The 12955-nt window shown below is 37.0% G+C and overlaps 1 protein-coding gene across 1 annotated transcript in view; it reads left to right on the top strand.

The window, feature by feature from the left end:
• INO80D (INO80 complex subunit D) overlaps window positions 1–11921 on the top strand; it is a 55934-nt gene extending 44013 nt beyond the window's left edge. The window contains exon 11 of the mRNA XM_081935693.1: window positions 693–11921. Coding sequence (XP_081791819.1) covers window positions 693–1864 — 1172 coding nt within the window. The 3' untranslated portion in view covers window positions 1865–11921. The remainder of the gene's footprint in view (window positions 1–692) is intronic.
• Window positions 11922–12955: the final 1034 nt, after the last annotated feature.

Here is a 12955-nt window from a genome sequence, read left to right as displayed (position 1 = left end):
GTGTCACATTGGAATCTAGATTTTCTTTTAAAATGTCATTGAATGTAATGTTACATATATTTTGTTCTGGTGTCTTACTTAATTTTTATTCAAGGACTTCATACATTTTATTTAATATTAGCTGCATGCATAATTATTGGAAAAAATTGAAAGGTAATAAATAGAATAAGTAAATGAGAGATTAGTATAAATATTGCATGGTTTTTGAAATAACCAAGAATCAAGTGTATTTTCTCTTTTATCCTTCTATATGTCAAAATGTTAGTCTAAGTAGATCTGGCAAAACTGTTTTGTGTATACTGCATCCTGAGAATTAACTATCCTTATTGTTAACAAGGAAAGCCAGTATGATATTCTGGTTAAGGTGCTGGAAAACCCGAATTCTAGTCTTCCCCTAGGCATGGAAATCAACTGGGTGACTTTGGAACACTCACTCTCTTTCAGCTGTACACTGGAGAATGGGGGGGGGGATGTCTACTAACACTCTGATCTGGATTGGCTTCCTATTTACACAAAAATAATATTTTCATTTGGTAAATCATGGAGGTTCTTCTTTTGCAAGCCACAGATTTGAGAGTTACCTGCTACAAATGGTTGACATCTCTGCTATATTAAATATCTTAACAGCTTGTCTCAAGGTATATGTAAGAGAGAGGCTAAATTTGTATTTTTTGTTTTTTGTTTTGATGAAGGTAAAAATGGAGACCTCCTCCCTACCACTGAAGAGGCAGAGGAACTGGAACGGGCCTTGCAGGCTGTAACTTCTCTTGAGTGCCTGAGTACTATTGGTGTGCTCACTCAAACAGACGGTGTACCAGTTCAGGAACTATCAGACAGAGGAATAGGGGTGTTTTCCCCAGGTGCTGAATCTTCAGGAATTCAATCTTTGAGCCGAGAAGTCAATGCAGATCTAGGTGAGCTGCTGAATGGGCGCATAGTACACGATGACAATTTCTCTGGCCTGGATCTTGATGAGAACTTGCTCCATTCTGCTACCTTATCCAACCCATCTACGCCTCTGGCAGGGCAGATTCAGGGGCAATTCTCTGCCCCAGCCAACGTTGGCCTTACTTCGGCTACTCTGATAAGCCAGAGTACGCTTGGGGAGAGAGCCTTCCCGGGACAGTTTCAAGGACTTCACGATGGCAGCCATGCCTCTCAGAGGCCACACCCTGCCCAGCTGCTAAGCAAGGCAGATGACCTAATCACCTCACGACAGCAATACAGCAGTGACCATTCACACTCCTCACCCCATGGAAGCCATTATGACAGTGAGCATGTGCCATCACCTTACAGTGACCATATAAGGTCCCCCAGTTCCACCTCTTATTCTAGCGATAATTTGGCAGCTACTTTCTCTACTGAGATGCGCATCATAGCACAGCATCTGCTCCCATCGCAACTGGAGGTGCCACTTAGTGGGGTGGTGAATCCCAGAACTCACTGGGGGAGTCTCCCTGTAAACCTTGGTGACCCTTCTCCATTTAGTAACCTGCTTGGTGCAGATGGACACCTCCTCTCCACTTCCCTGTCTACACCGCCTACTACATCGCACTCAGAGACCACCCAGCCTGCCTTCGCCACCGTGACCCCCAACAGCTCCAGCGTGCTTCCGGGGTTACCCCAGACCAGTTTCAGTGGCATGGGTGCTGCATCTTCTGAACTCATGGCCTCCACTTCTCCTAAGCAGCAGCTCCCACAGTTCAGTGCAGCCTTTGGCCACCAACTAAACTCCCACAGTGGCATTCCCAAGGACCTGCAACCCAGCCACAGTTCCATAGCTCCTCCAACTGGCTTTGCAGTAACAGGTGCCACAGCTACAAGTACCAATAATGCATCAGCTCCCTTCACCACCTCCAGCTGAGTTTGTCTGCCTGTGAATGACAGGCAGCTTGGGTACCTTATGTAACCATCATTGCATCCACCACCACCTTTTCTCTTCCTGGTTTTTGTCACCCCCTTCTTTTTAAAGACTTTTTTTTTAATTTAAAACAAAAAAAAAAGAGGGGCAAATGTCCTGATTCAGTACAGACCAGGGTTTTCCTGTTAAACTCTGCTCTAATTATCCTATGTGCTGTTTATGTATTGGTGCTCATTTATTTCTGGCAGGTTGCTGTACTTATCCAGTTAATACTCAAGTTAGGGAATACAGCACAGATACTGGATGTAATTGATTTTAGTCAAAGAAAGGTGAAGGTGTATGTAATTGACCTTAGAATCAGAAATGAGAAGATACCTCAAATAAAACAAATGCAAGTTCCTAAGGTTCAGATTGGACTTTCAGTCCCACTGGCTTCTCGGGAGGAGAAGGAAATTGCTTTATTTTTGAAGGTGTGGGTGGAATGAAAGTCAGCCTTTTAAATTTGATAACTGGGCACTATAGAATTAAGACAAGACCATAATCCAGTTGTTAATTCTGTCAGCTTAACAAGTGGGCTCTTGACCTCTTCTGTGAGTTTAGAGGTGTGTTTGTATGTGTAAGTATATAGATGGATAAATGGCAATTCTTTTCTTTGTTGTCTTGAAGAAGCTCCTCAAACTAGTGGCTGTTCATACTAAGATTGAATATATATATTCATTGAATATATATATTCATTCATTCATTCGAGTCTATTAAATAGATTGAAGATTGTTTGAGTAAGTCCGATTGTACTTTTCTAGTATTACGTCATCATAATTTCTCCCAATCTTCTCATAATCCAGCTCAAGTATTGAGGATCTGTTTTGTTCTGCTCTGTTGTGTTTTGTTTTGTTTTCCCCCCATCAAATCTATATACGTTAGAACTGGTGGAATTATTTTGCATAATAATTGCCAGTTACAGATATTTAAGACCCCTTAAATTTTCTACAGCAGTAGAGAACCTTCAATGTACTCCATAATATTTTACAAACAAGTAGGTATATTTTGGGAAATCAGGCATGGGAAAGAACCAACATTCTACACTGCTGAAGTTTTTAAAAAAAAAAAATACACAAGGCATTCTTTTGCTTTTTATCATTGCTTCCCACTAATGTTGGATTGTTTTTAAGGACAGGTATTCTGTTTGTGTGTTTCATGCTCTTAATGCTGAAGACATGAAACTATCCAACTGTAAGGAGTCTGTCAGCATAAGGCTGCCTTCTCCATGAAATGCTATTTATCAATCACATTCATCATCATACCTGCTTCTACCCCACCCTATCAACATTTTGTATTTCTGATTTTTGCTTCTTCAAAAAATGAAATTAGATTATGCATTTTACTTGTCATGAACTCAGATTCTTTTCAGTGGAAATAATCCTTTCTATCTGGAGTTCCCTCCTACCTTCATTGCGGGGGCGGACGGGGTAGACATTGAAACAATGGCATGCCATTCTTAAGAACAGCCTTTGTTATATGTTCTGGCTGAAGGTTTAAACTGTACATAATTGCATCTAATTTTATAATATATTTTTTAAAAAATTGAAGAGAAAGCACACTTTAGTATGTTGTTTTTATTGGTTTTAGATTAGGAACAGAAGCGATGATTTTTCTTTGAGAGTGAATCAGCTATTTCCCACAACATATTTGGAATCCACTTTCACTGGTGCTCATGTGTAAAATATGACACAGATCCTTTTGCTCTCAAACTTTTTGAGGAAAGAGTTTTCCAGGAATTGCCTGTTGATAATTAGAATTATTGCCTTCTTAAAAAAAAAAAAAAAGCTGTACTGCTTATTATTCTGAAAAGATCAGGGAGTTAGGAGTTTGCCCTTGAAAAAAAAAAGTACATAGCTGAAAACACATTTGTGCTTTGAACTTTGTGAACTCTTTCCTCTTTCCCTGCATTGAAATTGACTTGTATAATAAACATCTAAGTGTGATAAAAATATATTTGTAATGTAAATCTTTTAAGTCCTATGAAGGAGCTGAAGTAAACCCCCCTCTTCCTTATTTTAGTGCATAGGGACATGAGGCACAGTTCTCAGAATGCAATCTCTCCCCTCCAGGCCTTGTGTTTTAAACAAAGTTTAATTCCCCTTCTCCCCTACTTTTCACAAAATCTGAAGAACTGAAATTGTTTCCTCTAATTTGGGGGTATGATAAAATGCTGATCAATGCCGGTTGGTTGCCTTCTTCCCCATATCTGAAAATGTAGCAGGATTGCCAGGATCCAATGAAGGGGGGGGGGGGTATCCAGCACACCTTTCCTCCCACACCGTCCTCTAAAAAGCTGCTTTTAAAAGTCAAAGGAGAGCAGCATCCATGTGGTCAGTGGAAATTGGCCCATTGAATTCTTTCCCTACCATCCTAGCTGCCTTTAATAAACAAAGCTAACTAACACTGTTCTGGGACCCCCTGATGTCATTGTTCTGAATATAACTGAGGGGCTGTGCTGGGTCAATTACGTTACCTATTATGATAGAAATGAATGATCCCACCTTTCCTCACACGTACAAGGTTTGTGTTTCAATTCCTTCCCAGTTCATGGGCAAGGATGAATCCAGTCTGTTTTGTTTCCATTTTTGAATATCCACACCTTCTTCCGCAACGAAGGTTATTTGTTGATGCTGAACTTAGCCTGCTTCTATTAACCAGAGTTAAAATAAATAAATAAAAGTACAATAGACCCAAAGGGGAAAAGGAAGTTTCCCAAGGTGTCTTGGGAACCTGCAAGTGGGAGGTGGGAACAAGGGAGGAGGCTTATCTACCCCACCTCACTCCACCTCACCCCACCCATGATCAGCCATGATCTAATGGAAAGATTAAACCCCATAAGGGGAGAAGTCTGAATACTTGGGCAGGGTATAGGCAAGGCTGTCTTAGTGTAAATTAAAAACAGAAATTCAAACTAGGATTTCTGATTCCTTAAGAAATTATCATTGTTGATAACAATGGATTCAGCAACAGCTCTTCTTTCTCCTTATCACTCTTTGTTACTCTTAACCCTTGCTCTTGTTTATTGCCTTTTGAAACTCCCTCCCCTCCAGCCAAAAAAACTGTACAGTTCAGAACAAAAGTCAAAAGTCTTCAAATGTATTTCAACCAAATATAAATTTTTCATGTTGCACTGGAGACCGCAGTTCCCAATTGAATCTTGGGAAGTTTCATTCACAGGTTTTGTTTTATTTCACACATTTCATGTTTTCATGAATTTGGTGTTTTTTTTTCCTGTTAAGGTGCCTGAACTAGCATCCAGTTATATGATATGTGTCATAATCGGAATATATTTCATGTGTGGTCAAGGCAGATATAATATGACAGAGTAAATGGCATTTCCCTGAAAAGTAGAAATGACCCTTGAAGAGGAGGGACCAATTTTGCATTATTATTTTTTTGCATCTTAAGAAAATAGCTTGAAAATAATGCTTTCTCTGAATTATGATGCTCATGAGAAAATTCCAAAATGATTTTCTCCTAACAATCAGTTCTTATCTGATAAACAGATCCTACAGTTTTTGTACATCAATGTTGGAAAAAGCTAAAACAAGGCTTGTGACTGAAAAACAACTTAATTTATTTCTGTGGCAAATTGATCTGTATAAATGGTGCCTTTCTTCCCTTCTTTCTTCCCGCTGCTGTTCTGGTATTATGTGCCACTTAGCTTTCAAGTTTGTCTCCAAGTGATAGGATTTCTAGAAAAGCAAAAGAAAGTATTGTAGGCTCCTCGCATTTCCACTGGAGGGCAGCAGGTGGAAATATGTATTTTTTCCACTGTAGGGAATCTGAGATTTACGGACCCCATATGTAGTATCCAGTTTGACCTGAAATGTATGAGAGAGAGAGAGAGAAAAAAAAACAACACTCAGGGCTAAAAAAAAAAAAAGAATGAAAAAATAATTCTGTTACATTCGTAACTCAATAAATGTACAGGCCTATATGTGTATACACCTTTTCACACACTAAACGTATGAACTGGATTCGTATGTTGAGCTTGAACAACTAATGTGTGTCTTTACCTTCTAGGACCGGTGTCCATTATTAAATGTATAGGATGGTAATATTCCCAAATCTGTCTTGCCAGAAAAGTGCACAACTGCTTTGTGCCATAGACTGGGCTGAGTTATCTTGAAACAACCCTTGACTTGCAAAAAGAAAGAAACCTGGGGGTGGATCTAGTTTGAAGAAGTGGACAATTAGTTTGTGTAATGAAATATCTGTTTCTCTTGAGAGAATGGAGTTGATTGTGGACCAGTTTCTGTGAATTGGTGATGCTGATTACTAACCAGTTTGGGGCATGTCTCAGGGACTCCATACAGAAATAAGAGCAGGTAAAGTATTTTTAAGCAAGTAAATTTTGCAGAAATACCGAATATCATCCAAGTATGAGCACTAGAAGGAAAAAGCCATGTTTATTTTTGCAGCTCATAAAGAGAGATGTGTGTTTCTCTGTATGTTAGCGTGTATGTTTGCGTGTGTGCGCATGTGCATCATTCTCCTCTAGAAATGGTGCTGAAGTCCAACATACACAACCTTTTCCTCCGCCGTGCTCAGCTTAAGCTTTTCCCCTTTGTCATGCCAAGGGGATTCAAAATACCTAGTGCAGGTTTTGAGTTTTTTTTTAAAAAAATTAAAATAAAAGGTATATTAATTTATGTTTTAACATCACCTCATAAATTATTTATACTAAAAGTTATTGACTGTAATGAATTATGCTACAAAGGTGTTTTAGCTATAAAATTATATGCATTAAAAAAAACTACATCCCCCTCCCCTCCAATGAAGCATCTTTTTACACTGGAAGTTTGCTGTGACAAGGTGTACAATTATTCTGTGCTATCTTACAGGTATAAATATAGAAATAAAAATATAAAACATAAAGTGAAAGTGTTATCTTGTATTGCCAAATCTTCTTCTTCTTCTTCTTCTTCTTCTTCTTCTTCTTGTCCTTTTGGCACTCTGATTTTTTCTGCAATAATCTCTGTAACTCTGATGATGAGTTGTTTTAGTTACAGTGTAAAAAAAAATCAGAGGTTTTGCAACTGAAAATTGTGAAATGCATACCAGTTTGCTCTGCAGGTTGGATGTTCAGATGGAAACACATCAGTTCTAGAACCCACAGTGTCTTGTCTGAGCATGTTTTTCTTTCTATATTCATCACAAAGGAATTTCCATTGTGACTTATAAATAGAACCAACATATCGTCTGTGCATTTATGATACGACATACACAGAACACACACAACCATATGTATAAAACCCATTGAGGGAATTGTACATATGATATATGAATGTTTCTATAGTATGTGTGTCACCAATTTTATGTTGTTCCTAGAAAAAATGGTCACTAATGGAGATGATAGAATGTATGGTGGAAATACGTTTGATAGGTTGAAGTTCATTTTATGTTCTCCATTGTGCGAATAAGCATATGGGTTTTTTGGCTTGTTTCAAGGCTAACACCACTATCATGTTTTCTCGTTTATTTTCTCTTTTCGGAATCCAATTGTACTGAGCCCTGTTAAAATGACAGAAAATGCTGTATTTCCAAGAAAGCCTTTTAACATAAATAAATAGATAATACATTAATGGGATGCTGATTAAGGAGAGTTTAAGGTTTTCTACAGATGATAGGAACACTGAATGTAGGAATCAGCTTTGCAAAATTTAGAAGAGTTTTAATATTTCCTGCCTCTGATTTTGGATCAATATACTTAGTTTGTTACTTTACATGTGCAATGTGGCTTCTTATGTTCATATTAGCTTTTCACATCATTATACTGTACTTGTGAAGGGAATCAGGTGCTTGGAAATCTTGTTTGGTTGCTTTTATATAGAAATAATACAGCTTTTTATTCCCAAAGATGGCCACTCTGATAATTATTTTAGCTACTGTTCACTTTGTATTTTGAAAGGAATGGCTCTGTTCTCACTTGGCTCAGTGCAAATTTAATTCTGACTCTCCTTCCTTTAGCATATTACCTACCTCTCCCCTTCATTTTGACTAAGCACCAATATTGAGCACAACTACAGCTTATCTAGATATTCCTCTTGAATAAGATCTGAGCTTATTTTAAGCTTATTTCAGGTTCTGATTTAAGGACACTTTTCATTAGCCTTATTAACCACATGTAGCAGCTGAGTTAAAGCATCAAGTGAAATTATAGCATTGTACAAACACCGACAAGGACAACTGAGGAAAGAAGGAGGAGAATAGACATTTCAGTCTGCAACCCCCCCAGAAAACATTAAAAACCATATTTCCAAAATTTATTGTTGGCAATTTGCTTTTACCAAATGTCTAAGGTTTTCACTTCTCAAGAGTCAGGGTAGTAACAGAAAGTGAGGGAAGATGAATAAAGCAGAAAAACTCTGAAAGAAGCTAAGCATTTCTTTGTGTTATTAAAAATTCAAGAGTGGGTAAAGCCAAATCACTGTCTCCCATCATATCCTCTTGCCTGCGGGACCTACTAGTCCCTCCTTTGGTCCCCAACCACCATTTGGAGATTGAAAACCTTACAACCACAATTGATTGCTTCTTTGGGAATTTCTCTGATTGGGATGGCAGTACAAAGGAATTTGGAGAGTGTCTCTTGCTCTGCAATGTGGGAAAGTTGAGAGAGGCAGTGCATTTTCAAGTTTTGCTTATTTTGGTTAGCAGGGTATCTGCACCAGTCTTTCAGAGTAGATAATAGATCAATCCAAAATATTTTTTGTTTGTTTCCTTTCTCATATGGATGATATGAACCGCAATACCCAAATTCAAAGGAGCTCTGCCTTCAATGCTGTGTGTTGTGTTGTGTTGCTATAAAAACCACGTCATTTACATTGAGCCTTTCCATCCTAACTTATTTTGTTGCACATATTTCCATCATACTGTTTTTGAAGAAAAGCTTGCATTTCAAAATATGTTTAATAAATCACCTTCTTTATTATACACACAGAGAGAATTGGCTGATTTTCCTCACTGTTTTTTTTCCAAGTATGTTTTAGGGAAATCATTCTTTGTACATATGCATGCAGTGTGAAGGGGGAATTGTGGGTTGATAATAGTCTTTGCTTCCTATTAGTAATGAAAATGGGAAGTATCAGAGTAAATTTATTTATGGAAAAGATAGACTTATGTGTATATGTGTACAGAGAGAGATATATCAGATGTGGCAACACTTTGCTGAATGTGGAATTGTCCTTTGTACAACATGCAACATTAATGTGAGATTTTTCAGTCTAAAAATATGTGCATATTTGTATCCATATGCTAAGTATACATCTAGGGCAGACATACAAAATGTATTAATTGAGTACATGTCGGGGGGGGGAAATCTGTGAGAAGGTAAAATTGTCATTACATCTGAGAGGTTTCGATGATTTGGCTTGCTATTTGTTATATTTATTTGGTAGCAGATTCCTCTAGTGTGTTGGCTTTTGATTCTAGTAAAAAAAGTCTTCTACAGTATGATTTTGGCCCATTTCCTCTCATTTGAGGACTTTTAACTAAAGTTCTTTTATTATTTTGTCAAAATGGACCTCTCTTTGGGTACTTAATAATTCACCAGAGTTTGTTCAAATCTTTTTTGGCTGGAGCAGAGCTCCTACAGTCAGAGTTAACCATTCCTTGATGCTCATCCCTAGCTTTTTTAAACAGATTATTTGATGGTCAGTTACTTACTCTGAATTCCTTTCTTGTTTATTATACCAAAACAGAAACTCTTTATTTGTTTTTTTGTCATTTTCATTTCCACATGTGACAAACAAACCCTAGATCTTTGTTTTATCTTTACATTCCTAGTTCTTAAAATTCCCAATCTCCCGATTCTCAGAAAATCTGAAAAGTTTATGTTTCATGGAGTTTAATTGCTATTAAAATTGCTTTGAAAAAGATCCATTTTTCATAGTAGATTGGATCTGTATTCAGCCAGAGGTTTGCTTACGTGACCCAAAGGCAAGCCTGCACTTGGTTGACTTCAGCGCACACAATCAGCTGCATAATGAGGGCCTCATCTGATTGCTGAAAAGGTTTTTAATTTTCCATAGATAGGGGAGATGTGAGGAATGAAAACTTTTAGAGCACTGCTAGTTATCTTGCTACATGATGAAATATTTGATGTGTGTTCTCTCGTAATCTCTATTCTTTCAGATCTGAGTTAATTTTGAGCCTAGGAATCTTAGCAGAACTAGATACTTCAGTAATATAGAAACTCTGTTGAAATTTAAGCTCAGTATGTCGCTTGGTCTTCAGAATCCAAAATGTCCCCATTTTAACAATAGTACTAAATGATAACATCAATTTGTTTCCCTATAATATCCTCAATATCCATGAACAATTCAATAATTGGTATTTGTAGGGCTAAATATTTCTGTACATGGTTGCGTATGTACATAACACACTATTTCAGGGCATAAGTAAATAGATATAGATATAGATATAATATTTTCTCATTCCACTCTGCATTCATGAATGTGAAATAGAGTGTAGACCATTATATGAATTTTGGTTCAGTTTTGACATTTAGCAAACTGCTGCCCCCTCTGGTGTACTTAAGCTGCACTTTGCAGTTATATGTCATAAATGAAAGAAAAATATTTATAATACTCAAAAGCCATTTGAAATTATCTTTTAGCAAAAAGAGATCCGTTTATTAAATGGTGCCCTATGTCAGATAGGGAAGGTGCCTCTTCCTAAGTGTGGGATCCTGATGATTGTAATGTGTTGCCTTTTCCTTTTAATCTTATTTTTAAATTAAAATTGTAAAGGTTTGCATTTTCTGTAAACCACCTTCCTACAATCACCACGCTTCCATCACTGTGCATTTGATACCACTGGTGTCATGGAGGAGGAGGTACATATTTTGATGCCTCTGCAGGAAAAAAAAACAATATTGCCTCATTGTTCTATCATAATGAACCGTTTTTTTAATTCATTGAGAAAGTTCTTCACTCGGAATTACTGTTTTCAAAATAATTTCTCAAACTTTTGTTACTTATTGGAGGGTGGGGGCTGGGAAGAGAATTTTTTTAATACATATCATTTATGTAACTCTTTGTTGGTGTCTGAACTGTATTACTACATTCAGGTACAGAATGTGGAGAGGTGGGGATTTAAGAATCTGAGTATAAAATATGTGTAGGTTGAGCAAATCCAGATGCTAGACAGTTGGAAAAGAGGAAACCATCAAATGGATTGAATGCCAGTCAAAACAGTCATAATGTACATTCTGCTTCAAGCCTAAGTGGGTATTTTGTGTCATTTTAAAGGCAAAATAGATCTGCTTCATAACACAGAATTTGTGAGAATTATTTGTAAAACAGGGAAGAGGCTACAGTGAGAAAGCCAAGCTTAACCAGGCATTGTGGAAAGTACAGCTTGCTCGTGTTAATTTGTGACCTTCTGAGTGATTGCACGATGGCAAGGATTCAGAGGTTTCATTCAGATGTTGTTCCCATCTCAGCACTCTGGTTGCATTTTTCTTTCAAGTATATTGTCTTAAAAGCAACGGAAATCTTTTTTAACAATTAAAGCTTAGAATCTTAAACGGGATGTGAGCAAAGCTGATATAGGCAAGAAAGCCACTACAACATCCAATCTCATGATAAACATGGGTAGGGACAATCAAGAACATTAATTGTATCCCAGTATGTTCCAGCATGCATAGAGAAAACCACATTTTCACACAATTTACTGCTGGAAAGTTTCAGGGCAACATCCTACACGGATGTGAGATTGATACTTGTAGTTTCCCTTTAAATCAAAAGGCCCACATTTTCCTCATATTCTCAATGAATGTATTGTATTATGGTTTTTTTAAAAGACTCAAAAATTGTAAGGGGGTCACCTTTGGTTATCTAGTCCTTGTTTAATTGGGTTAAGGTTTTTTTGTATAGAGAAGTTTACATTTTTATGTATATTCTTGTGTAAAAAATGTAATATGTGTATAAAACACTGTATGTATTATCTGTATATAGTGTGAGAAAATGATTTTTCCCTTTCTTTTGGATGTATTAATAAATCTTGCTGTGAAGAAGCTTTGGCTTACTTAATGAGGATAACATTATTATCTGAAGGTATATTGTTCTATATTGCAACACATGGTGTGTGCATATTGTTCATACAAAACAGCCTACATAAATGATTATATTGTCTAGAGCTATTTATCTAATTTTCAGAACATACATTTTTGTCCCTTTCAAAAGGCAATTTTCTGGCTGTGAAGAGAAGATCTTAACAACAAATAGGTAAATTTTATGTACTTAAACAAGTGTTTCATAATGCAAGACTGATTAACTATGACAGCTATTAAGAGATTACTTAAAGCAAGAGGCATATGTAATAAGCTATAATAATACTAAATATATTTTTAGTGAGATAAATAAGCCTATATGAACAAATAATAGAAATATTTATATATTCTGTTGTTGATTCCTATTTCAGAAGTTGGGGATGAAGATCAGGTAATGAACAGAAGCTGTGGGTGAGATGGGAAATATTTAAATTTGATGCATCAAAATAAACATGAGGCCAAATTCTCTTTTTCTATATGATTTAGAAATAAAAGCAAACAACAGTACTATTTTGATATATCACAGCATGCTGTAGTATCATTTCTGTCATTTCTTATTAACTTTTAGTTTAGCAGATTCATATTTTTTCCATGTTCCTGGTCCTAGTGCCAAACTGAAGTGACTCCCACAGGACAGCACTGCTTGGTTTTGCTTCCTCTGAGTTTTCTCCCTGTCACCCTATCCCCCACTGCTTCTTCTCCCAGTTATTGATGCCAGGCTGACAACTTGTAATGCATAGCTTAGCAGAATGGCAGCCATGACAGAGCTTGTTATATACAACAAACTGATTTTGGATTATCAGAAATGATCATGGAATGACATTAATGCTGTCTGAATAGTGAGATTCTGGATTCAGATCTATATTCTCCTAAGGCTAGATAGGTACACTTTATGCAAGCATGCAATGTACTGATGCAACTTCAGCAGCTTCATGATATGAATTAGGTGGCTTATGGGATATGGCAAGATACTGCATTCTCTGCAAAATGGGAGAGGG

The sequence above is a fragment of the Natrix helvetica genome (genome assembly GCF_964273705.1).
Source record: "Natrix helvetica genome assembly, chromosome: 1".
In the NCBI taxonomy this organism is placed as follows: domain Eukaryota; kingdom Metazoa; phylum Chordata; class Lepidosauria; order Squamata; family Natricidae; genus Natrix; species Natrix helvetica.
The sequence above is the reverse complement of the archived record's forward strand: the minus strand, read 5'-3'. Positions and strand labels throughout refer to the sequence as shown.